General features: G+C 33.6%; 1 protein-coding gene across 2 annotated transcripts; it reads left to right on the plus strand.

Moving 5' to 3' along the window:
• Nucleotides 1-512: 512 nt before the first annotated feature.
• LOC144432534 (putative serine/threonine-protein kinase pats1) lies at nt 513-11167 on the plus strand. 2 transcript variants are annotated; one of them, XM_078120763.1, is made up of 11 exons: nt 513-549; nt 1705-1722; nt 1998-2015; nt 2456-2651; nt 4355-4686; nt 5210-5324; nt 5720-5862; nt 6470-7721; nt 8204-8234; nt 8849-9136; nt 9419-11167. In XM_078120763.1, exons 1-10 carry the CDS (start codon nt 514-516, stop codon nt 9129-9131), a joined length of 2424 nt encoding a protein of 807 aa, XP_077976889.1. In that variant the 5' UTR covers nt 513; the 3' UTR covers nt 9132-9136; nt 9419-11167. The 2 variants fall into 2 exon arrangements, with proteins under 2 accessions (XP_077976889.1, XP_077976887.1); XM_078120761.1 differs by lacking the exon at nt 513-549 and having other exon boundaries at nt 1281-1722; nt 2422-2651.
• The last annotated feature ends 1243 nt before the right edge of the window (nt 11168-12410 follow it).

The following is a 12410-nucleotide window of genomic DNA, read 5'->3' on the forward strand; positions in this document are numbered from 1 at the left end:
TATATCAACATTATTATATTTTATTTTGTATGCTAAGACTTGATATCAATAATTTACAAACTTTGAGAGTTGGGTTTTAAAGGAACAAAATGATCATACTTTAATTACGCCTTTCTAGTATACCCTGTTGTCATGTTGTAAATTCCAATTCCTGTTTATATCGTACATTTGTGATACGATAAACAGAGAGGACGCGTACATAGTACTTTTAATTATTTAAGATGAATAATCCAAATAAAATTTCTTATTTCAAAACGCCTCTATTACATGTTCTCTCTAATGTATAAAGTTCTAATAATATCAACGAGTAGCAATATACTTTCTATACATACTAATAAATGACAGTCACATTGTTCTCTTACAGCAAGATATTTACAGTCATCCTTTAGTATGTTCTCTCTCTCTCTCCCTCTCTCTCTCTCCCTCTCTCTCTCTCTCTCTCTCTCTCTCTCTCTCTCTCTCTCTCTCTCTCTCTCTCTCTCTCTCTCTCTCTCTCTCTCTCTCATCCTTGTGATGCATGGTGTACCATTCATTGGTTGTATCCAGTTTGTAAGTTTACATATAAATATCAAAGTGTATTCTAATTTTGTATTATCAATATTTCATATTTGTGGACTCAAAATTGTCATAGTGTAGAGAACACTACATATGATTTAAATTTGTATTCAGTATTTCCCTGTAAGTAAAGAAAGTGTATATTTGTTATCAGTAGAGTATATAGTCATCAAATATATTAAAACTCTAATTTATAACAAGACATAAGTTAAGATGACCCTTTCGCAGATGATGAAGACATTTCATTCAAGCAAATTTGTTATCACAATATTATGTGGGAATTTCAATTCTTCTTTTCAATCCTCATTTAATTTCTCAGATTATTGATAATACACTAAATACGATGGTGGGTTGATATCTTACTTAATATCATGCTATTAGAATATTTCATATAATATTTCATTCCAAAAATATCCACTTTATGTTATATATCAAAATTATTATATTTCACTTTGTATGCTAAGAGTTGATATTGATACTTTATAAACTTTGAGATTTGGGTTTTAGAGGAACACAATGTTCATACTTTGATTACGCCTTTCTAGTTTATGTATGTATGTATGTATGTATGTATGTATGTATGTATGTATGTATGTATATATGTGTGTATGTGTGTGTATGTATGTATGTATGTATGTATGTATGTATGTATGTATGTATGTATGTATGTATGTATGTATGTATGTGTGTATGTGTGTGTGTATGTATGTATGTATGTATGTATGTATGTATGTAAACGATTGATGTAACCAATTTGGAAAAAATGAAATCCTTAGTTTAAAACTGATACCACGTGTTAAATGTTGCTATTATTTTCCTTTGTACGGTCTATTAGTTATGCAATAAATATGATGGATATGTTGATATTATTAAACATGAAAATATTTATATTATATGTCTATGAAATACATTCCATTTTTCTATAAACTAAAAATGAGTCATATCCTCGTGAACAGGGTACAGCGGGAACTATAGTATTAATATTAACATAAAATTAACATATCAATCAGTAAGTACTGTTTGTGGCTACAGATATTTGATTATGCGTCTTTCTGTCTCTTCTCCATATGTCTCTCTGTACGTCTCTCGCTGTTTCTCTCGATGTATCTGTCTGTTCGTTTATCTTTATGATTGGTTTGCCCATTTAAGGTGGAAAGTACCTGGGAGGTAAGTTCAGACGAAATGCTGATATATGTATAATGCAAATTACTGTTTGAGAATAAAACATTTGGCAAAAGTATATCATATGCACAACAAGATTTTTAATGTGACTAAAACCTGGCGAAACAAATTTGGATTTGTTTCAGTCAATCAATTAGCACTCTTTAAAATATTGATTAGTTTTGATGATTCCCGTTATAATCTGTATATGTCGCTCACTTTGCTGTTTATTTAAATAAGAAGCTTATATCTCACTCAGTCTGTGTGTCTTTCTTTTTCAGACCGAAAATACCAAACACGTGAGTAAAATGATGATATATCAGTAGTAAAGAATCATTATGGTCAAGAAAAATATAAAAACCGTATATCAGATACTAATTAGTTTTATTAATTTTCCAAAAAATAATACAAAGGGATTGAATCTATCAGTTTATATAAAATACTAATAACAATAAAGTTCTGTGGTAGTTTGGGATTATTTGTATGTACAGCTTATTTATTCATACCAAAATTACCATCAACTAGTAGGTATTCGTATAAATCACGCTTTGACCCTGTTTGTCATGATTACATATTATTAAAGTTAGCACATTTTCACTGTCAGGTAATCATGCAAAAAATATAATCAAATTATAGATCGATTATGCGTAACCAAGAATTTTTAAAGATATGCAAATAGGCAAAATCGTTATACTGCAATCTTAGATTCCTGAGCAACGCTTTTATCTACAATAAAAAGGACCTTCAACGTGTAGCTGAATTTCCAAACACGAAGAAAAAATTGTATCGAGGTCGAATTATGCTAGTTGGAGCTTTTGGTGCTGGAAAGACATCGACGAAGAGAAGCCTTTTAAAAGAGGTTTTTGAGGGTGAACATTTCAGTACAGATGGAGCTGATGTTTATGAAATTGACATAACAGATTGGGTTATAAAAGGTGTGTAGTCTGATTCGTTTCTATACCATAATCTCAATATTAGCTAAAAGATTACAAGGATTTGTAATAACAACTATCACTTAGATAATTGATGCAGTTAATCCGAGGTAACATATGTCGACGTGTCTCTAACTTAATCACATTGTGGACAACTTGGCGAAAAACTCAGGTTAATGGACGAACATAAATATTAACATCAATACAATGTGAAATGGCAGTGATGACAATATTTAATTTTATTCGATTTCAAGAACATTGTTTTTTCAAACCGATGTTGTTAGGTTATGTCATCATAATATAACAAATATTGTTTTACGAAGGTTATAAGGCACAAACAGTTCAAAGTGTATAGCATTGAGCTTTCGATCTGTCTTGGATGACGATCCTCATCAGAATGCCCAATTCCATAGTTACATTATTTTGACCACTATGTGGCGGTATGATCAGCAGATTGTTGATGTTCAGTGATTAAGTGATATCTCCAATCGGCTGATCATATCCCAACTTAGTACTCAGTAATACATTTGTCATTCTCATGATGTTTGTCGACCAAGACAGGCCGAAAGCTCAATGCTAAAATATTTGAACTCTTGTGTGTTACAACCTTTGCAAGTTATTTGATCTGCCAAGCTGATAAACATTTCTGATCATAACAATGTCCTTAAAGTGACACGTTATTCACGTATGGTCATGCAATTCGTTTTTTAAAGATGAAAGAATGGCATGCAAAGTAATTGGAGTAAGTGTAAAGAAGTACGATAAAGTATACGTATATCTCGGACTTGGGGTATAAATTGGTCCCTCTAGTATACACAGGGACGGAGAATTTGAAATACTTTTATTTTATTCAGAGTTTGGCAATATGAATATTCAAATGTTGGTGACAAAATTCTGATGTTCTCTGTTTCAAGATGTGTTTTGCAATAACTGTCGCTCCTGAAATCAACTCTGTTGATGTGTCTCTTACATTAATACATTCTTTCAATGTAATATGTAGTGAAAATATAGTCTTTAAGACATCTATGGAAACTAGCTATAGCATATATAATAGTTTCGTGTCTTATAACTGTATTAAATTAGGTAGCAACGGGTATTAATTTTGATTGGAACAATTGATAGAGAAACTTAAAATGTGATAAGGTTATCTACTTAATGCTGAATAATTTATGTTGCAAATCAGGTATGAAACGTTGTTTAAGGAGGGAAACGAGAAATTAAATGCCACGCATACACACGCCAAGACTAAATCTTAGAGTTCGTGAACCAGAAGTGGTTGTGGGTTTCTCTTTCTTGTTCAACACTCTCCTATGAACGAAAATACAGATGTCGGAGATTTCGGGAGGGTACACGTTATGGTAACCCTCTCTGGCCCATTGACTACAATAGTTATTGAACAATATCCATATGTGACAAATTCTGCAGTACTGTTGGTTACCGATTCTATTTTTTCAGGACATTATTTTTTTTTTCAATAAATCCAGTCGTCATCAGACAACATTTCTTTTAAGTACGACACTTTTATTATCATTGTTAAAAACGTTTCACAGTACAAAAATTGATAGGAATTATGGTATTGACAGGAAAACAGCAAGAATGTATATATGTGTTAAATTTTGACCACAAAATTATGCATATTTTAACACTAAACCCTTTTCAAACATTTAAAAATCTTCATACTTTTTGGGTTGTTTTTTTTTACAAAGAATCGAAGACAGATCAATGCCGAGGAGAACGTTCAATCGATGAAACAAGAAACTTGATGGAAGACACACTTTTGTTTGGAATGAAGAAACAAGAATGGCAGAAAACACCTGCCAAACCTACAACATCTAGTAAACATATAGACATTATTGATGACTTGAAGACGGATGATGATGATGATGATGACGACCATTCCCTATATGACAACACTGAATATAGATTTAGTGAACGCATACAAAGACGTCTACGCGAGGTCAAAGACGTTGATAAACCTGACCTATACTTCAGTTTATGGGATTCTGCAGGACAGATGTTATACTATACAACTCATCAGGTATTTCTATTTATATCTTCATCACAATCATTATTGACATCTTGATAATGGTGTGTTGAAGATCAAGTAACAAATCCTAAGGCAAACGACTTATTGATCAAAACATTGTTATAGAATAAAAACGTGGGTTTTTTTGTTATTTACAGTACTTTTAGGTACTCGTTAATATATTGCAGCTGATTGATCACAGACTCGTTGTACTCATACATGATTCATGTCAACATCACGGCAATGATGTCAGTGGATGTCATATATGTCTGTTTCACGTTAAAGTGGTAACATGTTATAGTATTACATTACAAGGCTATGGTCGAATGCATTATTTTTCCTCTATGTGTGCACATACTCGAGGTCATTAATGATTTACGCATTTGACTGGATACTGATCTTACACCACGAGAAGTAACAATCAACAAATGCAAGAAATCCGCGGATATTGATCCATTGCAAATATTTATGAAATTATATTAATCGGAAAACCGTTGTTATTATTCACAATACGATTCGACTTTTTACTCCACAGGTATTCCTGACAAGTCGAGTCATCTACATACTTGTAACGGATCTCACAAAATCCCTGGATGATATCCTATCAAGTAAAGCTGAAGGACCATGGAGAGATGAATGGATGGTCAAAGGTTGGTTATCAAAATATACATGTAAATCAGTTTATAATATCAAATGTGAACATTACAGATAGTGATATATTTCCAACTGTGTGATTGGGGCGCTTTCTTAATACTAGTAATGCAATATTAACGTCTCTGTATGCGTATGTGTCCCTGTCTGTCTGTCTGTCTGTCTGTCTGTCTGTCTGTCTGTCTGTCTGTATGTCTGTCTGTGTCTTGTTTGTTTGTTTGTATGTTTGTTTATTTGTTGTTTTTGTTTTGTTTTTTTTTGTTTTTTGTGTGTGCGTGTGTTATCGGTGTATTCTGACATGCGTGAACAGCTAAACTGATTAATGGATAAATAAAATGATTAGTCAGACAGCTAAAACAGTTATGCCTAGAACGTAGTTTTCATGCATTTTCAGATTTTCTCTCCTTCTGGATGAATTCTATTCATGCCCATGCAACACCTGGTGATTCTCCGTCAAGAGGAGCACAGGCAGCAAGTCATACTGTTACAGCGCCACCAGTTATCATAGTTGGAACAAAGAAAGATCTACTTCCTGAGGTCGGTTGGCTACACAGTTTGTAGATTTTTAGTTTACAAGAATCTTTTACCGAGATAAAATATCCTAAAACTGCAACCAGGGATTCTACAACATGCACACATTGCATTGACTAAAAACAAATGTCTATTATATTGTTGACTGCGTGTAAAATAAATTATTGCATTTAAACTATTTGATGAGATGAAATATCACCTTTTTGCGCATAAGTTGCATTCCACTGCTCTCATCTATTTCATTTGAATAATATTCATCTACACTCCCCAAGTAAAGTCCTTACCAAATATCAATACAATTGGTCTGGCAATGATTTAATTTAAGTTTTTCAAACAAACAAACACACACACACACACACACACACACACACATATATATATATATATATATATATATATATATATATATATATATATATATATATATATATATATATATATATATATATATATATATTCATATGCACAAAAACATTTCACTATGCCTCAGTTTAGTTGTCCTAAAAACGCATGCAATTGATTTATTTTCTTTGCAATGAAATTAAATTGACGGAAGTATTTTGATTAAATGTCACAAAATTGTAATACGTAGACCCTAATTGTAATTTTTCAGAGTCGTAATAGAGAACGCTTGGCAGAGGAACGACTAAACGACATCTACGACTACATACGTAAACACTGTGTAGCTGCCAGTGTGCATCTTAGGCGTGATGACATGATTGCCGTTGACAACAAATCGAGAGAGGGAGACACACCGTCCGATCCGCAGATCGAAAAACTCCGTCAACGGATTAAATCGATGGCCGAGGAATATTTCTTCCTTGGTGAAGTACCTGTCAAGTGGATTCACCTTGAACTCACATTCAGAAAGATGAAAAAGCAGGTATTAAAGCTACGTGAGGTGTACACAATAGGAGACAGAATAAATCTGAAACGAGAAGATGTAGACAAGGCCTTGGAATTTTTCCACAGTGTGGGCGAGATCGTACATTATGTTTCTGAGCCAGAGCTTAAGGATACGGTTATCCTAGATGTCGGATGGTTAGTCAACCTATTCAAGCTGGTTATTACCCAAAAGCTACCATGGTCAAGTTTATCAACCAGACTTCACAAAAGGGTTGAGGAATTGTCTGATGAAGGGCGCTTATGTGAGAGTCTACTGGATCACATTCTGAACGAGAAAGATCGTATACACGACAAGGAAATTCTCCTGAAAATAATGGAAAAGTTTGACATCCTGTGTTATATACCTTGCTCAACACGTGCTCGTCCTCAGTCGAATGTCTATTATCTGCCATCCCTTCTCACAAGAGGTAAAGACGAGAAAGACGACATCATCTGTCCTACAGATAGTATAGCCTGTTGCCCTATCTACTTCCACTTCCCTGGTAATTTCTTACCTGAGGGGTTGTATTACAAATTGATCGTGAGATGCTCCAGGAAATGGCAACAGAACCCAGTGTTGGTGAAACACCGCTCCCGTGTACCAATAAACAACGAAAGAATTGTCCAAGTCACTTTGTGTAAAAATGGTTCAGATATTGAAATGAGAGTTATGTCACTGGGAGGAAGACATATCACAGAGCTAAACCCTGAGATGGTGACAGACGTCAGGGAAACGGTAGAAGCAGAATTGTCAGCATTGATTAAAACCTATTGTCCTGGTTTATCTTATCGTGCCTCTCTGAAGTGTCCTTGTGAGCATCATGAACCAGGTAAATTGATACCAGGTGTCGACGACATTGATGATACATGCGCTGCCATCGATACAAGTGATGATGGTCCTCTCAGGAAAGGGCGTGTGATCTGTAGCAGAAGTAATATTCCTTTCAAGGAAGAAGATTTGAGGATATGGTATTCTACAAGTAGGTGTTAATGAAAGGATAACAACCATTAATGACCATGCTTGCCCTTTCTTTATTTAGGAAAAAACGCACATTTTGCCTGGTTGGCCACTAGAAAAAGACATTTTATAAACACAAAGTTGAAGACAAAAAAAGTAAATGTTTAACAAAACAATGACATATTTTACAGTTAGGTATTTACATACTTGTACTCCCCATCTACATATTATTATTAGTAATCTATATTATAATGTTTCAGTCTTCTATTGTAAAGTATAGGTAATATAGGTACATTTATATATGTACAGGTATTTTCAGGATGTCATTTACTTGTTCCAAAACGATGCATATTATGTAACACTCCTTGAGCATATGAGTTTCAAAATAATTTAACAGTTCAATGGTAGATGTATAGAGGCCTGCAAGTACAAGTTCACATGTCGGGCATTTAACCGGGCGAATGAATATCCTACCCTTCCTTTTTTCATATCATTATCTTGCAGCTGTACATACGACGACACATGAAGACCGTAGGTGAGTAAAGAAACTTATTACTGGCCAAATTTAACTTCGGAGATCTAGCCTTAAGGGACCTAATCTGACCCAGAAGAGTTCACTCTGTCTCGACATGTCCCGACCTGAAGCTTGTACCTACCCGTCTTCTGATCAGGCTGTGATCTATATTACACATATATACGAACACACGTCCTCTTAGCATTGATCTTTGACCTTAGATTTCTTATCTGCAAATACATATCAAAATCGTACAGCCACTCTACCTTTGTTCAAGAAAGTCCATTTTAAAGCACAGGGACCAGCAGGCATGTAATTTATTGATCGATCGATCGATCGATCGATCGATTGATTCAGTGATTATTCGAATGAATGATTAGCTGATTGATTAATTATTTTTTAGTTATATAAACTCATATTTGTGCAATACTGATCAATTGTCAGATTTTGTGGTGATATAACACGTTTTTCCTTCTTTCTCTGGCTAGTTTTCTCTTTCAGTAGTATATAATCCCTCGGTTGGGCAATAAATTGTGATATTACCCTTGCTATAATGTGTTATTATATAATGAAAGTGACGGTTTGGAATCTTGAACAATATTAATTGCACACACTGTTGTCAATCATATTTTCAGAGAAAGAGAATTCCCGCAAATCGATCCCCTGGCTATTCTCTACATGGACATTGAGGATAGTCTTTTGGAGAAAGATGTGAAGAAAATAAGGCTAATACTCAAAGATAAGGCAATTCCTCGAGGTGCATTGGAAAAATTGGACGGCCCTGCGCAAATATTAAAATCACTGCAGGATAGGGCAATGATTTCAGCAAACAATTTGGATTTCCTTCAGATGATACTGAAAACAATCGGCAGAAATGACTTGCTTGACTTGATCAACGTCTACAAGAAAAGTCATTAGTCGTGGTAAGCATATAGTTTCCCATCTTACGCCTAGAGATACAAAAACAGCGAATTGAAAAATTGTATTGATAATGTGCTGTGTATACAGTCAAAGGTAATCAGTTATGTAAATGTTTTGGTATAATGATCAAAAACAACTTTTTTAAAGGTAAAGAAATGTTGGATACCATTTCGACAGAATGCTACATACAGCACGTTTTGATCCGTTTGTGATATCACATGTTCATATATTAAAGTACTTGTCACTAGTCTTTTTTAATGCTTCTCTCTTTTTTATTGTTATAGGTTCATGGTCAAAACATGTCTGTACAGCAGGCAAATTCAAGATATTTTTATATCCATCAAAACACATATCATGATAATTATTTCCCAGAGACTGTATGTGTTATGCAGCTATCAATTGAACTAGTCTATTGGAATAAACACTTTTGAAAGAGCAGTAATTCTTATACACCACCGATACTAGGCGTGACAATAATCCATTGAAATGCTAGATACACTTCAACATGTAAAGGACTAGTGAACTATTACGGTTAATTATGGATGCTTTATAACGACATCCTAAATACGAATGTAACGAGTGTTACATAGTCATGTATTCAGATCAGAATAATTAGCAGAAACATTTACAATTTTGTCGAGGCAGTGGGATCCATATCACTTAGGAAATATTGAAATAAAGCGATATTCAATCACAGGATTCATACAGGATGTACACAGGACAGAGCAAAATAGTTCATAGCTTATATCTATACTATATAGACAATACTTGATTTGATTTCACATTGCTAACCATGTGTAATATCAGTCAGCAAATTGGGTGTCAAAAAATGACACAGATACACATATATAGTACAGATATACAGTATAGATATAATGAATAGGAACAAACCACCACATATACATATCTTGTACAGAAATACTGAATTGTGTTGATATGAAATGACAACTTTATGTCTGGTAAGGGACAAACCAGAGTCTTATATGAGTGTTTGTTCCAGTTACTTTAAACTGCAGTATTGTACAATAATCATTGATGTATAACTTAGTGGTATAACTGGAAAGTGTGGATTTCTTTTTTGAAAAAAGAGTAACTCAGAACATAGAAGTTATTTCCTGTTAGTGTTATTGTTTTTAATGACAAAGAACAATGTAGATAGACTATAGAACATTCGAGTAATTTCAATTTACTTTAAGCATTGTCATGAAATAGAGGCATATAACACTTATCGTGTGTGTTATGTAAGTGGTTCTCTTTTCTTGCTATTGATGTCATAAACATTGCTCAAGAAGTGCCTTTTTTTCTTTGATTATACTAGTTGAGGTAAATTGTATATTAAATGAATGTCAAACAAACAGTTGTTTGTTTTTATATTTGTTTTTCATTGTTGTTTATGGAACTGTTAGAGATTACATTAACAATTATTAATCCTGGTTTTCTGAGAGAGAAAAATTGATATACATATAGCCAAAGAAAAATGGATCTATGAAAGTCATTGAGTAGTAAAAGGAATTTACCTGTTAGAATTTACATAACAGATGAGAATAGCTCTCATGACCATTGCATAAACAATTCTGTATTTGTTAAATAGTAATTAAGCATATGTTGTACAACCCAGTCTACATAGTATGTTTCATGACCTGAGTTATATATGTTTTATATCGGAAAAATATGTTGTAGAATTTATTTGATGTAATTGATGTGGGTTTTATAGGTTTAAAGTATGTTATATGAACACTCTAAAACCATATATTTGCAGAGTATTTTCCATATTTTCCATGACTATACTCCTGGGATGTCATGACCAATCATAAACCAGATATTGGTATAGTATTTTCCATGACTATAGTCCTGGGATTTCAACCGTGTGTACAACATTTCTCATTGGACTGTTACAATATATCAAATGACCAAACCATCAAAGTCTCTCGCTCAAAATTTCGCTGGTTTGTTTATTTCCTTTACATGTTATAAGAAATGTAAAGAATTGACTTTCAATTGATGTTGGTGTAGGTTTTATAATAAAGGTTTAAAGTATGTTATATGATCACCTATATACCAGACCAGACACTCGATATTTCCGGTGGAACATTACTTTGTGTGTGTGTGTGTGTGTGTGTGTGTGTGTGTGTGTGTGTGTGTGTGTGTGTGTGTGTTACTTGTTATCAGTAACCACTGAAGTAAACGTGATCAGTCAACTAATTGCTATATGATTAAGTTTCTGGCATTATTGTCAAAATTAACTGTTGTTCTGACTAAAAACGGTCATTGTATACCAAAGCAAAGTCAATGTGTCACAGAAGGAAAAAAATACGAGACATAATTTATTTGAATGTCTTGAAAGGGTTTGAAAAACATCAAAGATAAGGTGTTAGTGGTTTTTTATTTTACATTTTAGTTGAGTATTGTAAGCAACTTGTTGTACAAGCAGTTCAACTTTTTAGTGTTGAGTTTTCTATCTATCCTGGTCAAATGACAAATACAAGGTTAAAATGTTTAATGTAGTATAACCTGTATAACGCTATCTACCAAGATGGTGAATATATTTTGTCATTTCTTATTATACTCAATTGGTTTGTACTATTACTGTCTAAGATTTAACTATAAATAAATTCTGACAGAGGAAATTCTATATCCGAGCAGACTACTGACATAAGTCTACTTTCTGGATTATGGCGATTTCGTTGATCTGCAGTGAGATATGTTGACCTAGTATGACCCTCACATAGCTCTTAACCCTTGACCCGTACTATACCAACCATGTGATAGTATTATCGTTGGTGATAAGATGCCAACGTTGTCAACATGACACCTGAAATCCCGCCTAAATAGCTCACCAGATTAGTTCACCAGTCTAAATGATACCATGCATGCTTAACTGTAAATGTAACAGAGTAGAGTTTGGTATTATGAATAAGAAGATTTGACATCACCTTATGAGTTGTCAGTGACTATCTATTCTACTCATCAACAACATTGCTGCTTATATCATGCATTCACTACTAAAACTGAACTTACAGGATTATTTAATATTTGTTTTTTACACAGTAAATTTCCTACTGCATAGCTCTAAAAACAAGACTTTTGATGGCCCAATGACTGCCCTTCCCATGGTCATAAAGTTTTGCTCATTTCGTTTAGTGAATATTGGATATGCAACAGTTTAATTTTATCTCAATTCATGCTTGTATGCATCATCAGAGCTAAGTAAACCACTGATAGTACATAATTTGGAATTGACTCAAATGTATATTGTTACATGTACTATTCAGAAAA

The sequence above is a fragment of the Glandiceps talaboti genome, chromosome 3, assembly GCF_964340395.1.
Source record: "Glandiceps talaboti chromosome 3, keGlaTala1.1, whole genome shotgun sequence".
In the NCBI taxonomy this organism is placed as follows: Eukaryota; Metazoa; Hemichordata; class Enteropneusta; family Spengelidae; genus Glandiceps; species Glandiceps talaboti.